The 22,259-nt window shown below is 40.5% G+C and overlaps 2 protein-coding genes across 4 annotated transcripts in view; both read left to right on the forward strand.

The window, feature by feature from the left end:
• LOC108279481 (B-cell receptor CD22) overlaps positions 1-22,259 on the forward strand; it is a 127,390-nt gene that overhangs the window by 69,388 nt on the left and 35,743 nt on the right. For both annotated transcript variants that reach the window (XM_053688408.1, XM_053688410.1), the window contains exon 8: positions 15,435-15,692. In XM_053688408.1, the coding sequence (XP_053544383.1) occupies positions 15,435-15,692 (258 nt within the window). The remainder of the gene's footprint in view (positions 1-15,434; positions 15,693-22,259) is intronic.
• LOC128628808 (uncharacterized) lies at positions 975-7,156 on the forward strand. Of its 2 annotated transcripts, XM_053688412.1 has the most exons (4): positions 989-1,033; positions 1,193-1,211; positions 1,331-1,406; positions 1,533-7,156. In XM_053688412.1, exon 4 carries the CDS (start codon positions 1,554-1,556, stop codon positions 2,232-2,234), a length of 681 nt encoding a protein of 226 aa, XP_053544387.1. In that variant the 5' UTR covers positions 989-1,033; positions 1,193-1,211; positions 1,331-1,406; positions 1,533-1,553; the 3' UTR covers positions 2,235-7,156. The 2 variants fall into 2 exon arrangements, with proteins under 2 accessions (XP_053544388.1, XP_053544387.1); XM_053688413.1 differs by lacking the exon at positions 1,193-1,211 and having other exon boundaries at positions 975-1,033.

The following is a 22,259-nucleotide window of genomic DNA, read 5'->3' on the forward strand; positions in this document are numbered from 1 at the left end:
TCAGGTCTTCTTCTTTGCAACTGAGGCTCAGTGCCCTGCTGAAGGTTAGAAAAAATACATTCACAAGTTGTGTTTATTATTCGTTGTTGTGATTTAATAAGTCATTATTTTAAGCTGCATAGCAGCTGGTGACGACACACAGAGCTCCAGGTGAACCTCTCCTTCAGACCTGGCAATAGTCTTATATTAACTTCATATTCATGTCATAATACCTCAACAATAAAAAATAAATAAATAAACAGTGGCTCAATTACCTTACTTTTAACCTTACATTCTAATCTTACTTTCTAATCTTACTTTCTATCTGGTTTCTCTTGCATTCTAGCAGCTCTTCAATCAGCTACACATATTGTTTTTAATTTAAGCAACTCTTTCCTCACAATTATAGCCACGGGAGGCGTTCCTCATAGTCCAGGCATGACATATGAGAAGCATGGTTGAGCTTTGAAGTGTTTTTGAGAGGTGATTGTCCTCGTATTTCCACAATCATAAGACTATTTCTCATGACGGGTTGGAGTGGGTAGCTCGCTGTTTTCCTGTATCAACACCGAGCGAAATTACCCTTGGCATCGCTCAGCAAAAATGTCCTTGCAAGATCCATTAGTGCTCTGCTGTGCAGCGCTTGAGCTCATGGCACATGCTTACAAGCTGCTTGACCTAGCTGTATAGCAGCCACTGTCACTCGCAGCATGTCACTGGTGGCTGCACACACCTGTCCAGGCCAACAAATCCAAAACACCGAACTGCTGTCATCCGTCAGTCATTTATAGACACGCCCACTGTGCACTGATGTTAGCGTTAATAACCTGGGTGTCGCCTCACTCCTGTTTAATTCCATCAGTTCAGGCAGGCAGCTACAGTGGATTAATCTGATGAGTGTTCAATTTCAATGTGATTTATTTTTATATGTTACACTTTTGTTGTTGTTTTTCCCAGAATGCAGACACGGTGCAGCACCTTATCTGGTTCCCTCTCTCTTTGTGGTTTTACTGTGTGTTGGTGTTATTGGATTTCTGGTCTACAAATTAAAGCAGTGAGTCACAGATTTTGTCATTTCCATAATTCAAACTTATTTAAAGTGGTCAGAAAAATAGCAGAATTTAGCAGAATTAAAGATTTTATGATCGTAATCGTAACTAAAGATTAGAATGGACTTGCATGAATAAAATATTTTCATGAAATTTGTTATTAGATTGTCCAGGAAAATAAAGGTAAGTCAAACACTATTATTATTATTATTATTATTATTATTATTATTATTATTATTATTATTAGAGTTGTTGTTGTTGGTGGTGGTGGTGGTGATGGTGTTTATTGTGTGGTTCCACAGAGAGGAGATACTTACCCTTCTCTCGAGCTCTTTACTCTACCAAAATCTGAATATGAAACTCTGCAGACTAACAGAGGTGACATCACATCACTCATTAACATTCATCATTAACTTTATTCAATTAACTTCATTTATTACTTCAGGTTTTTAAACATGACCTTTTACAGAGCTGATGGAGGTGGTTTTATTTTGTGTGTTTCAGTGAAGAGAGAAAAAAAGAACAATGCCTGAAAAGCTGCAGTTTTTCACCATCATCATCATCACCATCATCATCATCATCATTATCATCATCATCACCATCATCATCATCATCATCATCATCATCATCATCATCATCATTATCATCATCATCACCATTATCATCATCACCATCATCATCATCATCACCATCACCATCATCATCATCATCATCATCATCATCATCATCATCACCATCATCATTATCATCATCATCACCATTATCATCATCACCATCATCATCATCATCACCATCACCATCATCATCATCATCATCATCATCATCATCATCATCATCACCATCATCATCACCATCATCATCATCATCATCATCATCATCATCATCATCATCATTATCATCACCATCATCATCATCATCATCATCACCACCATCATCATCACCACCATCATCACCATCATCATCATCATCACCATCATCATCATCATCATCATCATCACCATCATCACCATCATCATCACCATCATCACCATCATCATCATCATCATCATCACCATCATCACCATCATCACCATCATCATCATCATCATCATCATCATCATCATCACCATCATCATCATCATCATCATCATCATCATCACCATCATCATCACCATCATCACCATCATCATCACCATCATCATCATCGTTCTTCTGCCAGTAAAATAATCATCATTGAAGAATATTAAAGATATAAAGGAATGAGTCATAGATTTTAGCAGTTTATAGTTAGTTGTGGAATTAAATTATAGCAGTTATAAACTTGTTTATGTGCAAGATAATTCAGGTTAACGTCAGTGTTTGTTAAATCACATGTTTGATATTAAAGTAGCTGATATACATAGCATATGCATTAGCCTTAATTAAACATCATAATGGCTATTTATACAGTGTAGCTAGCATAAACATTTGGTAAATCACTTAGTTGCTTGCTGTTTTAATCTTAATGGGCCTTGTTTATGCTTCAGAAATTAAAATTTTCCAGAAGATTTACAAAAGTTTTGCTTATTTATACTTTATAATATTATTTATACTGAAATGTCTATGTTGATAAATGCCAATCAGCCTGAAATTACCAAGCGCATTTGCAGCACGGCTATTTTATATTTAGCCATGGTCACAAATGTTGATGATGAGTATACACTGAAAGAGCGCTTCCTATGTGTGCCATGTGCTAAATCTCCAGCACTTCAGCTCACCCATTGCAGATTATTGCCTAGCATAGACACTATCTCAAGAGTTCCCAAAGTAGGGGTCAGGACCCCACATGCAGTCACTTGATTTACAAATGAGGTTGTGACAGAAACTTACAACCCCCTCTTGTTTCATTAGTTTTTTTTTACAGATTAATATTATAAATATCAAAGACAGATTTTGTGTACTAATGTGAATGTTACTGGGAGTCACATTCAGACAAATTAATAGGGCACGTGTTATTTGGTGTCTTCAACATTCACCTAGACATGCCACAAGCAGCTGATTTTATTGCCTTCCTGCCCACGTTTGACCTCAAGCAATTCGCCACCCCAACAACTCACTTTGACCATTTCTTTATCCAGTTTTCTATTTCTCTCACCTCACTCCTTCACTGTCTCCACCTTTGATCTCCTTTCATCGCAATCTTCACTCCCTTTCCCCCCCTCACACTTCATCTCCATTGTCACAACCTCATTTCCCTCTGGTAGTCACCTCTCCTCCCTGGACTTAAACACCACAATAGACATGCTATGTTCCACTCTAACATCTTCTCTTGGTAGCATCTGCCCCCTAACCTCCAGGCCAGTGAAAATCAAATGATCCGACTGACCTAAGCAATTACCAAACACTTCTCTCCTCTTTTTCGCATAGCATCTCTACAGCCAAAGCCACATACTATCACTAGAAGATTGGCAGCTCTTCTAAGACCCATACTCTCTTCACAACCTTTTCTTCTCTTCTCTGTCCTCCTCCTCCTCCCCCTTCCCCTACCTCTCTCACTGCAGATGACTTCGACACTTTCCTTTACAACAAGGTTACATCAATCAGGAGCCAGTTCTACACACCAGACACCCACAGACCGGCTCCTCCTCCATGTAAATCTCAACTGTCCTCCTTCTCCCCTCTCTCAGAGACTGATGTCTTCAAAACTCTCCTCTTTAATCATCTGACAACCTGTCCTCCAGACCCTTACCCTAATCACCTTCTTCAGTCCATGTCTCCCACACTACTACCTGCACTCACACACATCTTTAACACATCCTTCTCTACTGGCATATACCCCCCCCCCCCCCAAAAAAAAAAAAAAGATACCTGTCTCCCTCATCACTTTCTGTCCAAAACCCTTGTAAGAGCTGCTTTTAAATAACTCTCCAATTTTCCCACACAGAACAACCTCTTGGATACCAAGCAGTCTGGCTTCAAAAGCCATCACTCCACAGAGACTGCTCTGCTTTCCGTCACTGAAGTTACAACTAGCAAGATCAACTTTAAGATCATCTGTCCTCATCCTACTCGACCTCTCTGCTTTTGTCCTTCCAGCCTGATGATTCAGCCATCTCAGCACGCATCTCCGCCTGTCTGTCCGAAATCTCAAACTGGATGAGGGAATGACACCTTAAGCTCCACTTGGCAAAGATGATGAGATTCTCATCATCCCTTCTTGCCCCTCAGTCAACTACAATCTCACTGTACAGCTTGGCTCAACCACACTCAAGCCAACCAGGACAGCCAAAAACCTTGGGGTGACTTTCCATGACAACTTGATCTTTACAGACCACATTTCAACAACTGCATGACCCTGTAGGTTCATTCTGAACCTGAACCCTACGTCACTGAACAGGCTACACAGCTACTAATCCAGGCTCTTGTTATTTCAAAACTGGACTACTGCAACACACTACTCCCGGACCTCCCAGCCAGCTCCATCAAACCCCTTCAGATGCCTGGTAGTGCCTACTCAGCTAGGTACAAGGTTCCTTTCCAAAAGCTTCCAACTGACTGTCCCTCATTGGTGGAATGAACTTACAACTTCAATCTGGACCGCAGAATCTGTCACTGTTGTCAAAAAACAGCTAAAGACCCACTTCTTCTGTGAACACGTACCTGACCCCTAACTTGCCCTTCCACACCTTATTTATATATATAAACTAAAAACATCTGCACTTACACTGGCACTTCTACTCTGCGCACTTTGCTTCTCTAGAGCTCAATTATAAATCTTGTGTCTTAACACTATTTTTATTGTTCTCTGCTTGGTATATCACCTTGCTTGTATTTCCTCATTTTTAAGTCACTTTGGATAAAAGTGTCGCTAAATGAATAAATGTAAATGTTATTTGTGTGTAAGAATAGTTTCGGTGGCAGTGCAGGAAGCAAAACCAAAGCTTGGAGCATGGGCGTAGGACCCATTATACATGGGGAGACATGTCCATCCCCGCCTCCCTACATTTAAAAATTTAGATTTTGTCCCCCCTACTTTTTCCTAATCTCAAATTTTATTTTGCATTGCCTGCCTGTCTCCGAGGATTTCTGAGCTGGACAGTCTCCAAATTAATCCATTCCGCAACTTTTAGAAACATAATTCAGTTTAAAAAACAACTTTTGCTATAATAAGCGTGTTATGGTACCACCAGCAGATGGCGCTGTGGTGACAACATGCACGAGCAGCTTGAGAACGCGCACGTGCACGTGAGTGAAGTGCGCATGGACGCTAAAACTGGGTTAAGTGTCGCAGCTGTCGGCAATCAAGGGACTGTCTACTTAAACCCTGCGCGTTGCTGCGAACATCGCGTGGCACTGAGCCCAGGACAGGACAGGACAGGACAGGACAGGACAGGACAGGACAGGACAGGACAGGACAGGACAGGACAGGACAGGACAGTATAATGGTGCCAGGTTGTCATATTGCCATGCTCTGTCTGTTTTCCTGTTCTTTAGTTGATACCCTGTCGTAGTTGAGTGTTTGTATCCTGTTCTGGTTAACTGAAGTGTCCATGCTCTAGGTTAGAGTTTTATGCTTAGATCTAGTTTCCTGCCTCCTCGTATGTTTATTTAAATGGCACAATAAAGACGGCTCTCCTGCACTTACTTCCTGTTTCCAAGTCCCCTTTCGTAATAAAGTGCAAGGGTCAGACTCGAGTAGCTAGGGCTCGCTAGCCAAGCTTGACGAGAGCAAAGTGTCTGTCACTGAAAGGTAACAAGCAGACCCTGGTATGAATTTTCAGAGCGGTGGCTACTCTTGTGCAATGAGAGTGCAATAGATTCATTTGGAGATGACTTTATATTCTGTTACCATCCCCGGAATATAAACTCATGTTTTTTTGGTTATGACACAGCATTCAGACGCTCTAGAACACACTAATGTATGGATGAAAGATTTACCACTTTGTTTTTGGAGATAGAATATCGTAGCTATTTCAGCCCATGAAATTGCTGATTGGCAATTTTATTTTCAAAATAACTATTTAGCCCATGAAACTGTCAAATATACACGAGTTTGCAAGCTAGCTAGCACATCAAAATCGTGTGTATGTGCCATTGCCGTGTCCATAAACGATTTAATGGTAACTTTTTAGTCAACATGTTCACACAGAGATCAGCATCCTACAACATTTGAAGAGCAAGAGGGCAGAAGAGGATGAACAGGTCATAGGAATCGAAAAGACTGAGGAGGACGAGCTTGTAAATTGAATGTATAGATACCAGTTAGCCAGCTAGTTCAGGTCACACCGTTTTTCGTGTTTGGGATGGGACGCCATCGTGTCAGGATCAGTGGGCAGTGCTGCTGCATCAAGAACTGTCATAGGAGCTCATCCAGTGAGAAAACTGGACAATGGAGTGTTTTATCTACAGCAAAATAGCCTCCCACTCATAACTTCAACTCACCAACAGAGTCCGCGATCCTCACAGGATGGACTCCTGTCCCAATATCTACTGTGGCTAGCTACATTAACTAGCATCTGTTCTTAATGATTATAGGAGCCAGTGTTTTAAATGAACAATTGTTAGGAGTAATATTAATAAATAAATTGAGCTTCATTCAGTGATGTACATCATAACTCGTATCTCCATATTTCGTCAGTTTTTTAATAAACCGATGATATTGGTCACTCTTTACATTTGTCGTGTTTTACAAATATTTAACCAATGAAAAGTCATTGAAAGAGCATTTAAGTGATTTATTATTATTATAAACACATCCCAAATTTCTCCATGTGGGGATTAATAAAGTATTATCTTTTTCAGGGGAGCATGCCCCTGAACCCCCCTTGCATTTCAGCATCGCCCCAGATTCAAAATCGCTCCTACACCCCAGGCTTGGAGCTTTAAATTTGGGTCCATAAGCCTTGGTGGGTAATTAGTGTCTTATGGGTTGTCCATAATGGGTAGTGGTGGCTTGGCGGTTAAGGCTCTGGTTTAGCGACCAGAAGGTCGGGGATTCAGGCCCCAGCTCTGCCAAGCTGCCACTGTTGAGCAAGGCCCTTACTCCTCTCTGCTCCAGGGGGCGCTGTATCATGGCTGACCCTGTGCTCTGACCCAAGCTTCCTGACGTGCCGGTGTATTCACTGTGCTGTAATGTATTTGTTATCAATAAAGACTCATTAGCATTATCATAAAGTCTGGGCCTGTGAAGTGTACCTCTATCAGTTTGGGGAATCTCATTCACAGCTGGTGACTAGCGTAGCTCAAGAATCTGTGCTTAGACCTATTCTCTTATCACTGTCCATCTTTTTTAAGAAACAGTCAAGCAGCCTGATGGCTTCTCTAATCCCTGACATGTTATTAACACTCAGCTCCTGAAGATGCCATATTAGCTGCTTCTACTGAGAGCTCAACCTGGAGGAAGGATCACTGCCTCCAAATGAACCTTCATGTGCTAAAGGGAATCTGTAACACACCTGCTCATCCAGGCTCCTGGTCTTCTCCCAGCTCAACAACAGCAATGTCTGGTGACCAGCTTTCATTGTTAAACCACTGCAGATGATACACAATATGGCACATTTGACTATTTTATTGATCTTTATTAAAAGTTCTTGTTGTAAAGGACATGGTCATTAACAGGTCACATGACCACATATACTGTATATTACCGGGGTTATTTCTACTGCTTATTGTATAGGAGGAAAACTACAGCGTAATCTTTCCAGCTGAAATCCCAGAGATACTCCAGATATAATTACAGCACCCACGTTCCTGTGGAAAACTAATCCCATCCAAATAATCTGTTACTCAGAAACTCAGCAGGTTGAAATCTTAAAGGCTGCATCAATGAGCTGCTGTGTAAGTAGGTTTTAAGAACACACACAAATACACACACCACACACACACATACACAAACACCATACACACACAAACACACATACAAACACACACACACACATTAGCACTGTGCTCATATGCGTGAAACTCAGGCTGTTGAGAGCGAGAGGCAGTTAAAGTGTTACTGTAAGCGTGTTCATCACTTCAGCTCGAGAACTGGAGACGCTAACACGCTCTGGTAAGAACCGCTCTATCTGTAATAACAGTTTAGTTCACGAGACTCAGCTGGAAATTCTTATATTTGATCTTAAGGTAAATAAAACTGTAATCTTATCAGTGTCAGTTTATCAGCTGCAGCAGGAGTGTTCACACTTTTTAAAAAAAAACTTCTACTTTTTCCTGCAGTAAACAGTGTATAGCGATCTACTGTCCAAAAATGTGTACATGTGAGCTCCTTCTTCACCATGCTTCACTGGTACAGTGCAGATCTGTCTGTAAATAACACGACGGGTTGCAGTGAAGGTCGTGATGTTGTAGTGTGACATACAGGAAGTCCACCATGTTTAAAATGAACAGCTTGGCTTCTGCAGTGAAGTGACATGAGCACTGAAAAAAATGTGGAGTGAAATTTACTCAAAAAAAGCCAGGGAACAATTTCCACACAGAAATCCTTAGTAAATGTTACAGAGCATATTCTCACGTGAACACTACTTACTTTTATAAACTGTTCCAATCGAAATACTCAAGTAACCTTTACTAGGGGTTTATGATTCTGTCACTACGTTTTACTCACTACACCACGGTCATTTTTACTTAGACTCGCTTTTACACTGAACCATTCTGTGACGTTAAATCATCTCACCAACATTTACACTGCAAGTGAAGAGAACAAGATCTCTGAGCACAACATTTTAAACATTTTATTAAGACAGATTTTTTTCCACCACAGTGGCAAGAGTTAGATACCTATAGAAATACTGAGGGTTAGATTATTACACGGAGAGATATGTTTAACAGGGACATAACCATTAGAAAATGGTTCAAATGTACCTGGTAGTCGTTGATGAGGTGCCCTGGAGACTCTCCAAGGAACTCCATCAAGCAGCGGATGGTGGCATCTCGTCTACCTTCCATGTTTTGCTGTTGAAGACAGAAAGCTAAAATATTTCATTCGTCAGAAAATGGCAGCTGTCCAAAACAAGTTCAGAACATATAACTGACAGAGCCTCTGGGTCTCTGAAGCGAAGCAAGTGCAGAAGTGTCTCGAGAAGGCATTCTGCCAACACGTGACCGCTACACTAGATAAAGGACAGAGAGTATGCAGTCTTTTGACTGTCTTTTGCAGTCTTGTGTCATTTTACCTGCACGGTCAGGGGTCGTGTTGCTGTTCTAACTTGTACAGCGAGAGGAGGGAACTGCAGAGCAGTTCCGCAGTTAAATGAGAAAACACGGCACCAAATATTCATGAAATACTACATAAAAACAACACTGAAAAGGGAAGGGAACATATGTATAGCACAATGCAACAACGTACCTCTCACACACACACGGTCGACTTCAAAGAGGCAGTAAACAACTGACATTATTCGATACACAGGGGTGGATTTTCAGTCATGGACAACACCAAAGCCAAACACAAAATCCCATTTGTACTGGTACAGACCGCTGTCTGTGGGATACCAAACCCATCTCATCCCTGTTATCTACCAGAGGACACATAAGGGTCCATCTAAATAATATACAAATGACTGCGTGTCATTATATAAGAAAGTGTTGTTCACATGTAATGAGTTAGATTAAGTTAGATTAATTCAGATTAAGTTAGAGTAAGCTGTCCCTTAAACCACAAAAGATACAAGTTTTTGTAGTCCAGTTCCTTAAGACAGCAGTCGACTGTTGACAGCCACGCACTCTTTTAACCTAACAAAATCTCTCTGTTTGAACAGCAACCTGTTTAATGCTTACAGAAACAGCGTTAATGATTGTGAATGTGTCAGAACAACCAGCAGGATTGTGAACATTTACTTCATCTATTTTAACAAAGTACAACATCCCACAGTCTGGGTGTTCAAAACACGCACTGAAAAACTTCCAGCTTCACAAAAAATACTGGTGGACTTATCGATAAGATGAATAATGGGTAACGTTACTTACTAATTAACTATACAGATTAGCTCCTCTTCCTCCATTTCATGCCTCTCCTGTTGCTGCGTGTACCCGCCATGTCCCCGTGAATAAGAGTCCTGTTCAGAGCAGCTATAAATCAGCTGGCATCCGTCGGTCCACTGCGCGCCGGGCCTGTTCTGTCGATTATACCTGCCCCACTTCTTACCTTATACCACTTATACCTATTCCCCACTCGTAACCTGCTCCGTAACCCCCCACCCCCACCCCCGTCCGGCTACAGTCAGCTAACGTTAATAGCGCCGATAACTAATAGTAGCAGCTAGCAGGCCTACAGTTATTTCACCGTAAACTGGGATGGAAATTTCGACTTTTTCTCGGGCAAGTCCCTTGTTTTCCTACAGAAAGTAGTGCCGTGTGTGCTACGGGAATAATCACGCTGGCAAACTTCGATAATGATAACGAGCTAGCCGGTTAAGCTGATACACGGTTACGTTTTCAATAACCAAACACGACAGTAATGACTTAATCATGCACAGAAACACACTTAGAAGTTTGCCATCCATGAAATGACCCGAGGAGGTTGTAATCACGGATGTAGCGTTAATGTAGCTACAGTGTTGAGTGATCTTTAGCATGAAGTTTATAACATGAGCAACAAATGGAGTTTATGTAAAACAAACACAGTTTAGACGTAGAACTCCTCAGAGCAAACTGCAACAGTGAACACTTTTTGTGTGTGAGAAGCTCGGGTGTGGTGAGTGTGAGAGGATGTGGTGTGTGTGTTGGTGTGGGTGTGCATTTGTCTGTGTGTGTGTGTCTGTGTGACTCTGTGTGTGTGTGCGTGTGTGCTGGGGAGGGGTGCATGCGTTTGTCTGTGTGTGTGCGTGTGTATGCGAGTGGATGTGCGTGCATGAGTGTGTGTGCACATATATATGTGCGTGTGCATGTGCGAGTATATGTTTATAAGTGAGCGTGTGTGTGTATATTTGTGTGTATGTGTGTGTGCGTGTGTGTGTGTGTATGTGTGTCTGTGAGTGTGCGTGTGTATGTGTGTGTGTGTGCGTGTGTTTATATGTGTGTGTGCGAGTGTGTATATGTGTGTGTTTATGTGTGCGTTTGTATATGTGCATGTGTGTGTGTGTGTGTATGTGTGTCTGTGAGTGTGCGTGTGCATGTGTGTGTGTGTGTGCGTGTTTATATGTGTGTGTGCGAGTGTGTATATGTGTGTGTTTATGTGTGCGTTTGTATATGTGCATGTGTATATGTGTGTGTGCGCATGTGTATATGCGTGTTTGTGTGTCTGTGTGTGTCTGTAAATGTGTGTGGGCATGTGTATGTGTGTGTGTGTATGTGTGTGTGCGTGCTTATGTGCGTGTGTGTATGTGTGTGTTTATATGCACGTTTGTATATATGCATGTGTGTAAATGTCTGTGTGCATGTGTGTGTCTGTGGGTGTGTTTCTGTCTGTGTGCGTGTGTATGTGTGTGTGCATGTGTGTGTGCATGTGTATATGTGAATGTGTTTGTGTGTGTATGTGTGTGTGCATGTGTAAATATGTGTGTGTGTGTTTGTGTGTGTGTGTGTGTGTATGCACGGGTGTATGTGTGTATATGTGTGTGTGTGTGCGTGTATGAACGGGTGTATGTGTATATGTGTGTGTGCGCATGTGCGTCTGTATGTTTGTATATATGTATGTGTATTTATGAGTGTGTGTACGTGTGTGTGAGTATGTGTGTAAATGTATACGTGTTTGTGTGTGTGTGTGTAGGCGTGTGTGTGTGTTTGTGTGTGTAAGCGTTTGTGTGTATGGGTCTGTGTACGTGCATGTGTGTGTTCGTGTGTATATGTGTGTGTATATGTGCATGTGTTGTCTTTAATTTATTTATTCATTTTCATATGATTCATTTACATGTGATTCATTTTTATGTGATTCATTTACATGTGATTCATTTACGTATGATTCATTTACATGCGATTCATTTTCATGCGATTCATATTCAAGTGATTCATTTTCATGTGATTCATTTACTGATTTGCTTCTCTTTAAATCCAGTTTTAGACTGTAATATTACAAAGGTCTTTCCAGATTATTACTTGCTACACTGTTTGAGATAATCACAGTAAAACTGCCTGAATTCTATAATATAATTTGTTCACCATATTAGGTTTAAATCCTCTAAAAACAGATTCGCATTTAAATAACATTACTCTGTTCCAATTCACATCCTTCAAAGCATTGGCATGTTCTGCTCACTCTCACAATCCTCCAAACACCCAAAGTCTCCATAAACTAATGAGACAGCAGTGTATCCTACAGAACTCGAACGTTGTCCACAATGTGAAAACAACTCGGAGAGTAAACTGGACCAACCAACAAAATTACCAAGACTGATAAACAGTCTGCACGGAATAATAAATATAATGTCCTTACCTTTTAAAAACTTGTAACAAATAATATAACAGTGTAGCACGTAGAGCCGAGGAGATAACACTAATAAAATGAAATAAACAGAAACTCTAACCCGGTCAGAGCATCAAAACAGAGAAGCACATTAACACAGAAGTAGATTTAAGAGGAGTGAGTCCACAAAATCTAGACGAAGTAATGCAGCGACAATATCTTCAATAAGAATCTGAATTCTGTAGAGCTCGAAGGCCGAGTGCAAAAAAGAATAAAAGTGAAAAAATTCCACTATATAGGTGATGCAGTTCACCCCGATGTCAAGAGTTTAACGCAGTCTCCTGCTTCCTCCGCTGAAATAAAGTCCTTCTGAACACCGTGATATGTACGTTAAATGCGAAGCCGAGCTGGGTGAAGTATTCCATCGCAAGCGCCCTCAATACCACGAAGTTGACGCCGAACCTCGTTAAACGCGGCCCGGGCCCGGGCGGTCTTGGCTGTGTAGTCAGGGAAAACGGAGATGGTCAAATCCCTCACTTTAATCTGCTGGAGCTCTCTCGCACGGCGTAAAATATCAACACAGTCACTGTGATAGTGGAATCTGCACACAATAGCTCGTGGTCGTTCACCAGGCTTGGGTTTCGGCTGAAGGGTCCGGTGGGACCGGTCCAGAACCGTTTATGCACCTTGATTTTAACATCTTTACGCTCACATATAAGGCACTGCATGGTCTGGTCCCTCAGTATCTGTCTGCGTTTTTAATCTCTTATTCTCCCAAGCAGCATCTGCGCTCCTCTCGATCAGGTTTACTGGATGTCCCACAGACACGGCTGTGATCTGTAAGGGACAGGGCTTTCTCGTCCTAAGCTCCTAGACTCTGGAATACACTTCCTGCTCATATAACAGATGCACAGAATTTAAGCATTTTTAAATCTAACTTAAAAACTCATTTGGGTTTTAACAAAGGTTTTAACCATTTTGAATTCAAGTCTGTTTTTTGTTTTTGTATCTTTTGTATTTTAATCTGTTTTTTTTTTTCTTATTGTGCAAAGTGCTTTGAGAAGCTGCATTAAAGGCGCTATATAAAAATAAAGATGATGATGATGATGATGATGATGATGATGATGATTATTATTATTATTATTATTATTATTATTATTATTAACAGCAGACTCAGGGTGGTTCCACATGTAGCTGTTTTTAAATGAACCGTACTCAGTCCTGTTAAAATGGACCTGAAATGGAAGGAGATACAAACAACTTCAGTGCTTTTGGTGTTTACATACAAGTGACTCACAACAGGACTCCGTTCTTTCCTAGACGTTTTAGCATTGATGTGATCTCAGCCTCCTTCTCCTTCACACCACAACTCCTTTCCCATAGTGTAATAGCTGTGTAACACTGAATTATGGATGATGTCATTTAAAATGTTTAAGCAGGCGTTATTCACAGTCCTTCACTCGATACGGCTCTCCAGCTCACATCACTGCTGTTGTTCTACAAGTTAAGAGTCCTCTCACCCACAGTGTGTAAAGCCTGATATGGAAAGGTGATATTTACAGTAATAAAAGAGAGATGTTCCGTCTATAACCCTTTCCTTTAGGACTATTTAACCACTCTTCACTAGCACTGCTTCATTTGTGTTTGTTCTTGCTAGAAGGTGGAGTATTTTGTAAAGGTGACAAACCACAAAATGAACCAAACATGAAGTGTATTCAGACCACCGCTACACACACCAACACCTGATATGAATAAACATCATCTCTGAATACAGAGAGGTTCACACAAGTCCTGCTTCTGTGAGGGTTCCTCTGTCTATCACTTCTCTAAACTTCATCTGTGTGTGTGTGTGTGTGTGTGTGTGTGTGTGTGTGTGTGTGTGTGTGTGTGTGTGTGTGTGTGTGTGTGTTAGTTTCTTCTCCAGGTGATCTTTCTTGAACAGAGAGATGAAATCAGCAGAGAAACTCGTCATCGTTTGTTTTCTGTGTAAAGGTTTGTGTAGAATTGATATTTAATGTGTGACCTGAGAGCGTAAGTGTGTTAAACTCCGGCAGTAACTGAACCAGTTTGGTGTGATTCTGTAACACAACTGCAGCTTGGAGTCAATATTTCTACACACTTTATATAAATGTAGCGTGTGTGTGTGTGTGTGTGTGTGTGTGTGTGTGTGTGTGTGTGTGTGTGTGTGTGTGTGTGTGTGCAGGTGTTTTGTGTAGAGGATTCTCCATCAGTCTACCAGAGAGTGTAGAAGCTGTGAGAGGACTCTGTGTTCTCATACCCTGCAGTTTTGAGATTGAAGAAGGATTTGTTGGAGACCTCCAGAAAGATCCTACAGGAATCTGGTTAAAAGACGGCACTGATGCTAAAAATAACAGAGTCTTTAACTCTAAAGTAACTGAAGAGAACAAGATTGAAGGGACACTTATAGGAGACCTCCGCATGAAGAACTGCACCACCGTCTTCTACAACATCAGACAGAGTGACCGTGGAGAATATTACTTTAGATTAGAAACTTCAGGAGGCCTGAAATACAATTATCTATCTTCATCAGGGTCTGTAAGATCTTCATCAGTGTCTGTAAGAGTGGGAGGTGAGATCTGCAGCAGTGTGTGTGTACAGTGTAACTGTAATTACACTAATGATGCACTGGAACACATTTAAAACTCATCTCTAATGTGATACTGTGTGTTTATCTCAGACTCTCCAATCACACCCTCAATAACACTGTATAAGGAGGATCAGGGGGAGGTGGAGGACCAAAATGAGCTGGTGGAGGGAACTTCAGTGAGTCTCATTTGCTCTGCTCGATCTCCATGTCTCTTAAAGCCACCCACTTTTACATGGAACTTCCTGCCTGAGGAGAGAAGACAGGAGCAGAACCACAACACCAGCTTCAGCTCCTCTCAGCTGAACTTCACCGCTACTCACCTTCATCATGGACTCACTTTCACCTGCACTGCCACCTACCAGCTCCAGAACAGGAACAAATCAGGACAGAGATCTTTTATACTACATGTTCTGTGTGAGTGCTGATTAATCACTTCACATTCACTACACTTTTAATGATTCATGGAGTCTCCTAAATCCTGTTCTTCCTCCTTTAGATGGTCCTAGAAACACGTCAGTATCAGCGTCTCCATCTGCTTCAGTGCTTTTGGGCAGTTCAGTGTCTCTGAGATGCAGCAGTGATGCAAACCCAGCAGTGCTGAACTACACCTGGTACAGAGAGAATGGAGAGCAGATAGGAACCGGAAACCATCTCACCATCAACACCACTGATTCTACACACAGTGGTCTATACTACTGTAGAGCTCAAAACCAGCACGGAGATCACAACTCATCTGTCCTCCTGGATGTTCTGTGTGAGTACAGTGCTGGAGTATTGTTAGCGCTAAATCATATTAACATAGACTCTGAGATCTAAAATGATTAGAAAGTCACAAAGTCCTCAGCCGTGTCCTGTAGTGTTTACCGGAAGCACTGTAGGACCCGAGCATTGTTTTGGATGTTATTTAAAGCATAAGGTCTTTAAGTAACTAATTATATGAAACATTGCTAATGCTAGCCAAACAAACATTAGCTACATACTTTTGCCAATGCAGCGCCATCGTCTGGCCACAGCAGCAATCACTTAAACAATAGACAACATTTATGATGTTAATAAATGTGCAACTAGTGACAGAAATATACGTCTAATTCAGTATTCTAATTCTAAAATAGTGAATTTAAAGTGTAATGAAATTCCTACATCCCACACATTATAATTGCATGACATCAATTTAATATCCTGTGGTTTCATTAAATTATAACACGATTAATTATTGAAGCACAAATTAAAATTAAAACAAACAAACAAACAAAAAAACTCGGACAATTCCTGCAGCAATATATTGTCAATATTATAGGACTAAGTGTAAAATTATAATATTTAATCCACTGAACTCCTATCCATAAGAATGGAAATAGCCGAAGGCTAAATGCATGTATTATCTTTATTACTTCAAAATATAACTACAAAATGTAATGCTGACTCTGATATTTAATTAAATTTATCTGATTCTGAAGAATAACATTTTAATTAAAGTGTTAGAAATATAAAATCTTAATTAAACACAAAACATAGAAAACATATAATAGTTTGTTATTTTTAAAAACTGGTCAATTTAATTTAAAACAGTTAAACAATATAAAACAATTAAATAACTAAAATTACTTTCAATTCAATTCAATTCAGTTTTATTTGTATAGCGCTTTTTACAATAGACATTGTCTCAAAGCAGCTTTACAGAAATATCAACACGGTGTACAGATATTAAAGGTGTGAATTTATCCCAACTGAACAAGCCACTGAGTGGCGACGGTGGCGAGGAAAAACTCCCTAAGATGTTTTAAGAGGAAGAAACCTTGAGAGGAACCGACTCAGAAGGAACCCATCCTCATCTGGGTAACAACAGATAGTGTGAAAAAGTTCATTATGGATTTATATGAAGTGTGTATGGCGTTAGGAGCAGCCGTAGCCCCAGCAGTCTGGAATCAAAGAAGATTTGAGCTCCATCCAGAGGCAGAAAGGATCTGGATCTCTAGTATCTCCATAAATTCGTGTGGGGCTCGGCGAAAGGAGAGAGGGAGAAAAAAGATAATTATGACTGCGAAGTAGTAGAACAGAATCTAGTCAGGGTAGGCGTGAGTAAACAAATATGTTTTAATCCTGGACTTAAACACTGAGACTGTGTCTGAGTCCCGAACACTAATAGGAAGACTGTTCCATAACTGTGGGGCTCTATAAGAGACTGTGAGATCAGAAAGATTACTTCTAGCTACACGTGGTCCTAGTACAAGTTCTTCTGTCTTATCAGAATTAAGTAAGAGGAAATGAATAAACATCCAGTGTCTAATGTCCTTTACACATTCCACAACTTTACTAAGCTTCTGTCTGTCCTCTGGCTTCGCTGAAACATACAGCTGTGTATCATCAGCATAACAGTGGAGGATAATTCCATGTTTACGAATAATTTGACCCAGAGGTAGCATATATAAAGAATAAAAACAGTGGACCTGTGCTGTGTTAGCATCAGTAGACAGCAGAGAGGCTTATGGGTGTTTATCTAATGAGGGTGGGCCAAGCACATGCTTCCTCTGAGAAAAATGAAGCTGACGTCAGTATCTTTTCAAACTGCTCATGCAGTGTCACAGGGCAGTGTACTCTGAGGTAAGCACTAATCTGATCTATTCTACATGCATGAGCTCACAGATGCCCATGATTGGCTAATGGTGATCTGATTGACGGGCATCATCAGATTCGAGCTGATGATCTTTGGACGTTAGGGTGAACATGTTTCTGTTATGTTCTGATATTTCATCTCACTGTGTTCTGCACACTGTAGATGGCTGTGAGGAGAAATAAAGATCTACTTGATTTGATGCAATTCTAAACACAAAGGCCAATTATGAGCTTTTTATTTTCAAATCAAATCAAATTTTATTGTCACACTGGGAATCAGAAAGAAAAAAAACACTAGAAGAATTCTAAAGAAGAATAGAGAATTTTCTGAATCACAGGCTGGTTCCTGATTGGAATTGTGGAGGATGGTAGAGACGTGTTGTTCAACTCAAACACCGAACTCTTCACCTTCTGTCAAATGATACTTTATTCCTGATTTATTTTAATATTATCCTCTCTCTCTCTCTCTCTCTCTCTCTCTCCCTCTCTCTCTCTCTCTCTCTCTCAGATGCTCCTCAGCTCTCTCCCTCCTCCAGCTGTAACACCACTCAGGATTTGATCCTGTGTTCCTGTGAGGTTCTTGGAAATCCGTCTCCTAAACTGGAGTGGCGTGTCTCTGGTCAAAATTCTTCAGCCACCAGTGAAGAGTCTGTGAACAAAACAACCTCAAGAAGCTTCATCTCCATCCGTCAGTCATTTACAGACGTGCTCACTCTGCAGTGTGTTGTCTCCAATAACCTGGGCATTAGCACACAGTTCTTCTATTTTAAGAAAGTGGCTCCTCACTCTGCTAAAGGTGAGAAACACCAAAACATCTCTAATTTAAACTTGCATTTGACTGCTGTCTACTTTTATTATTATTATTATTATTATTATTATTATTATTATTATTATTATTATTATTATTATTAACGTTGTTGTTCTTATTAACTTTTTTTTGTGTACTGCTTATTTTTTTTTTGTACAGTGCTTTGAGAAGCTGCTTTTAAAAGCACTATATCAAATAAAGTTTATTATTATTACTATTATTATTATTATTATTATTATTAAGGATATAGATTGTATATATATAAATTTATCCATAATGAGCAGCCAGAGGAGACGTGGTGAGGAAAAACTCCCTGAGACGATATGAGGAAGAAACCTTGAGAGGAACCGGACTCAAAAGAAACCCGTCCTCATCTGGGTGACACCAGATAGTACGATTATAAATAAATACACCCCTTCTATACATGTGCTAATACTACATGCTCAAATAGTGCAGTTATGTAAGCAGGAAGTTCATTACAGTTTCTACATGAAGTCTGTTCCCTTTCAAAGGGAACTTCGACGTTGCATTTAGCATAACACTATGGGGAGCGCCTCTCGCGCCCGACCGGTATCTGAAGCTCGTGCAAAATCATGCCTATTTATAGGCCTGCCATGATCAGGTGACGTGGCAATTAAGCGCATCGCGTGATATAAATATGGTACCTGTGAACCGCGCCATAAGCCTTTATTATCTTCAGCGAGACTGCATGTCAGTTGTTAGTCTAAAGAAACAAAAAGACGCTTCATTTCCTCGCTATCTTTTCTCAAAATCTCAGAACTTTTCTATCCCTTTAAAAAAAAGAGAAGAAAGGAAAGGAATGAGTGAGAGAGAAAAATATGAGTGAGAGAATTCAGGCAGTGTGTTACGGCTTGCTCCCGTTTCATCACGGGGAATAGTGCACACTTTCTGGGTGAAGTGTTTAGGGGTGTAGGATGCAATGGCGGCCTCTAGAGGCTGCGCATGGTAATGCCTACATTAAGCAGCTCGACTCGCGCTCTTCTTAGAAGCCGAAGTGAGTTGGGTTTCGGAGCCTCGCGGATTTGGGCCGGCCGCTGCCGAGGCAGCTAGCCATCTCAGGTTCGGGGGATCTCTTATGGATCCGGAAGAGGAGCCGGAGACGAGCGCTGCTCTATCTCTTGCTCTGTCTTCCGGGTCCGGCTCTCCACTGGATTTTGGAGCTCGCGTCGTGACTCCTCCTTCCGCTATGGAAAGCCAAAAGGGGAAGAAAAAGCACACACACACACACACACACACACACACACACACACACACACACACACACACACAAATAAATAAATAAATAAAATAAAAAAAATTATAGTAATAATTTAGGAGCCAGAAGGATGTGCTAAAAACTGAGATCAGCATATAAAGAGCTGTTTGGATTACTAAGGCTGGATGCGCCTTTTTCTCCCCACTGAAAGTAAATCCCTCACACTACAGAAACTCCCCTTTTTCCAGAAGTGCATGACAAAATATCAGGCTTCTGGGGGAAAACCATGCATAAACCGTATTTATATCCCCATGATGTTGGATTATTCGGCCATTGTGGGAATGAACAGCATGGCTATTTATCTGTGCTGAAGGTGGAGGAGGCGCTTGCGAGCTACCTCTCTCCATCGACGGCAGGTAATTAGGGGGGGGGGCGGCTTTGCCATCCAAGCCACTGTGTAAGGCCACCGTGGCATTGGTGGGCAAGGCCTATGCAGTAGTAGTCTTGCTTGTGGGTCACTGCAGACAATGACAGTGTTTCAGGCCTACCAAGCAGACCTGCTGAGTGAGCTTGACATATTTTTAGTAGTAGTGTCATGAGTGCGCTGAATACAGAACTACAATACCCATCAGCCACTGCACATCACCTGATCTCACCACATCACATGACTGTTAATGATGGTTAATGAGCACCAGTATTTGTCTTGTCCTGTTTAGCACACATTGTCTAGTTTTTGTCTTTTCTTGTCTTTGTAAACTAACTCATGTCATGCTTAAGTTGTTGCTTTGCTTCACTACTCCTCATTCTGTTTTATGGTTTTTATGTTTCATGTGTTTTCACTTATAATGAACTAAATCTGCACTTGCATCCACCTCCATTACAAATCTGTGACAGTAAATCAAAAGAGTTGCTGAGGTCAAACTATGAGTTTGTCAAAATAACAAGTTATCAAGTCATCAAGTAAACATAAGAGTTACTTATTCAAAATAATAAGCACATGTAGTTGTTGAAACGAGTGTCTACAGAGTCAAAAGTCAAAATAATCAGTTACTAAGTCAATATAATGAGCTGATATCTCGAAATAATGAGTTCAAGGTCATGGGATATGGGGGTGCCTCGGCAGCTTCAGCAAAATTTGGAGGAGTAGCAAAAATAGCAGTTAGATATAAGCATGTTAGCATGTTATTGTATCATTTGACCAGTAGGTGGTGCTGTCAGGACTTTGTTCCATAGCCTCAGGTCATGATCCAGAAGATGGCTTGCAAGTTTTGTGTTAGTGCTCAAGGTCATTGATGAGATACAGCCTTACTTCCTGTTTGGTGGCTTCACTGTCCGATTCATTGGCCCATTAAGGGCAAACTGTTTGGAAAATAAAAAATTTCTACATTTTCATAACTTTTGTGAGGCTTACTCTGAAGATGACGTAAGCCAAATTCAGCATATGACAAAATTTGTAAGAGGAGTGTCAAAGAAAAGTTTTAGACAAAATCCATTGTGGATTTTAATATAAATCTAATTAGGCAGAAACTGAAATCATATGGTGCGTTGAACCCGTCTCGACCCAGGGAATTTTGGACACATGGTTCAAAAGTTATGACCATAATATACTTCCAAATTAGGGCAAAATTTGAGCTGATGGTGGCAGCACTTGGCCCAGATTTATTCAGAATGTTCCTTAGCCCCTCGCCAATCAGTGTGCCAAATTTCACAACCCTTTACCAGATGCTTCTGCCATAGACACCCTAGCCAGTACAAGAAGAAAACTATAACAACAGCGTGCCTATGCACCTTCAGTGCTTGGCCCCTAATATTAATTAAAGTTTTTTGAGTAGTTTTTAAGCGATTTGTGAGCAATTACTCATTTTATTTAATTTATTTATTAATGAACGACACAGTGAACTTTTACCTGTTTAATGTTATGGAGTGAGACTCGAGTCTTCAGGACAGAGGAGTTTACACTTCACAGTTTCTCAGTAACATGCTAAGCTGCATTTTTAACAATAGGAGTGAGATGGAATGACTGTATATAGCTACTATAACATAATCAATAACAGGAAGTAACTTCCTTGTTGGGAAATTCACTGACTTTTACAAAGTGCCTACTCTTACGACCATTTCTATAAATGTTAAACAAACATCTCTTAACAGAAAACTTCACCATATCATATTCTGATTTGAGAATTCATCCATAAATCATTCTCTATTAAAGAAAATGATCTGACTGTTGTTTGAGTGTGATGTCATAGCATATGCCACATGCATGCTGCTTAAACTTTCAGCACCCCCAATGTAAAATGCCTTCCCATGTCCATGAACAAGGTATTAAGTTAAAAATTACTGACTAAGTCAAAACTCTTATTAAGCGTTTGTAAGTCAAAATAACAAGATAATATTATGAAATAATGAGACACTCGGTCAAAATAACAGCATAGCACTTACTGGAATATTGGAACATATGTGACTGACGGGTGTTTCTTGTTGCGCAGGTATTTCCTGTTAAATTGATTGTTTAAACAATTAACAGCTCAGAATGTCTACTCTTGGCTTGAGCCCTGGGTTTCACCTGTGAAGACTGCATTTAATGTTGTGTTAAAAAGGATAAACAAACATAAAGACCAGAGAGCTGTCTATGGGGGACAAGCAAGCCATGTTGAAGCTGAGAAAAGAGGAAAAATCAGTCATAT

Source organism: Ictalurus punctatus, chromosome 19 (assembly GCF_001660625.3).
Source record: "Ictalurus punctatus breed USDA103 chromosome 19, Coco_2.0, whole genome shotgun sequence".
NCBI classification, from domain to species: Eukaryota; Metazoa; Chordata; class Actinopteri; order Siluriformes; family Ictaluridae; genus Ictalurus; species Ictalurus punctatus.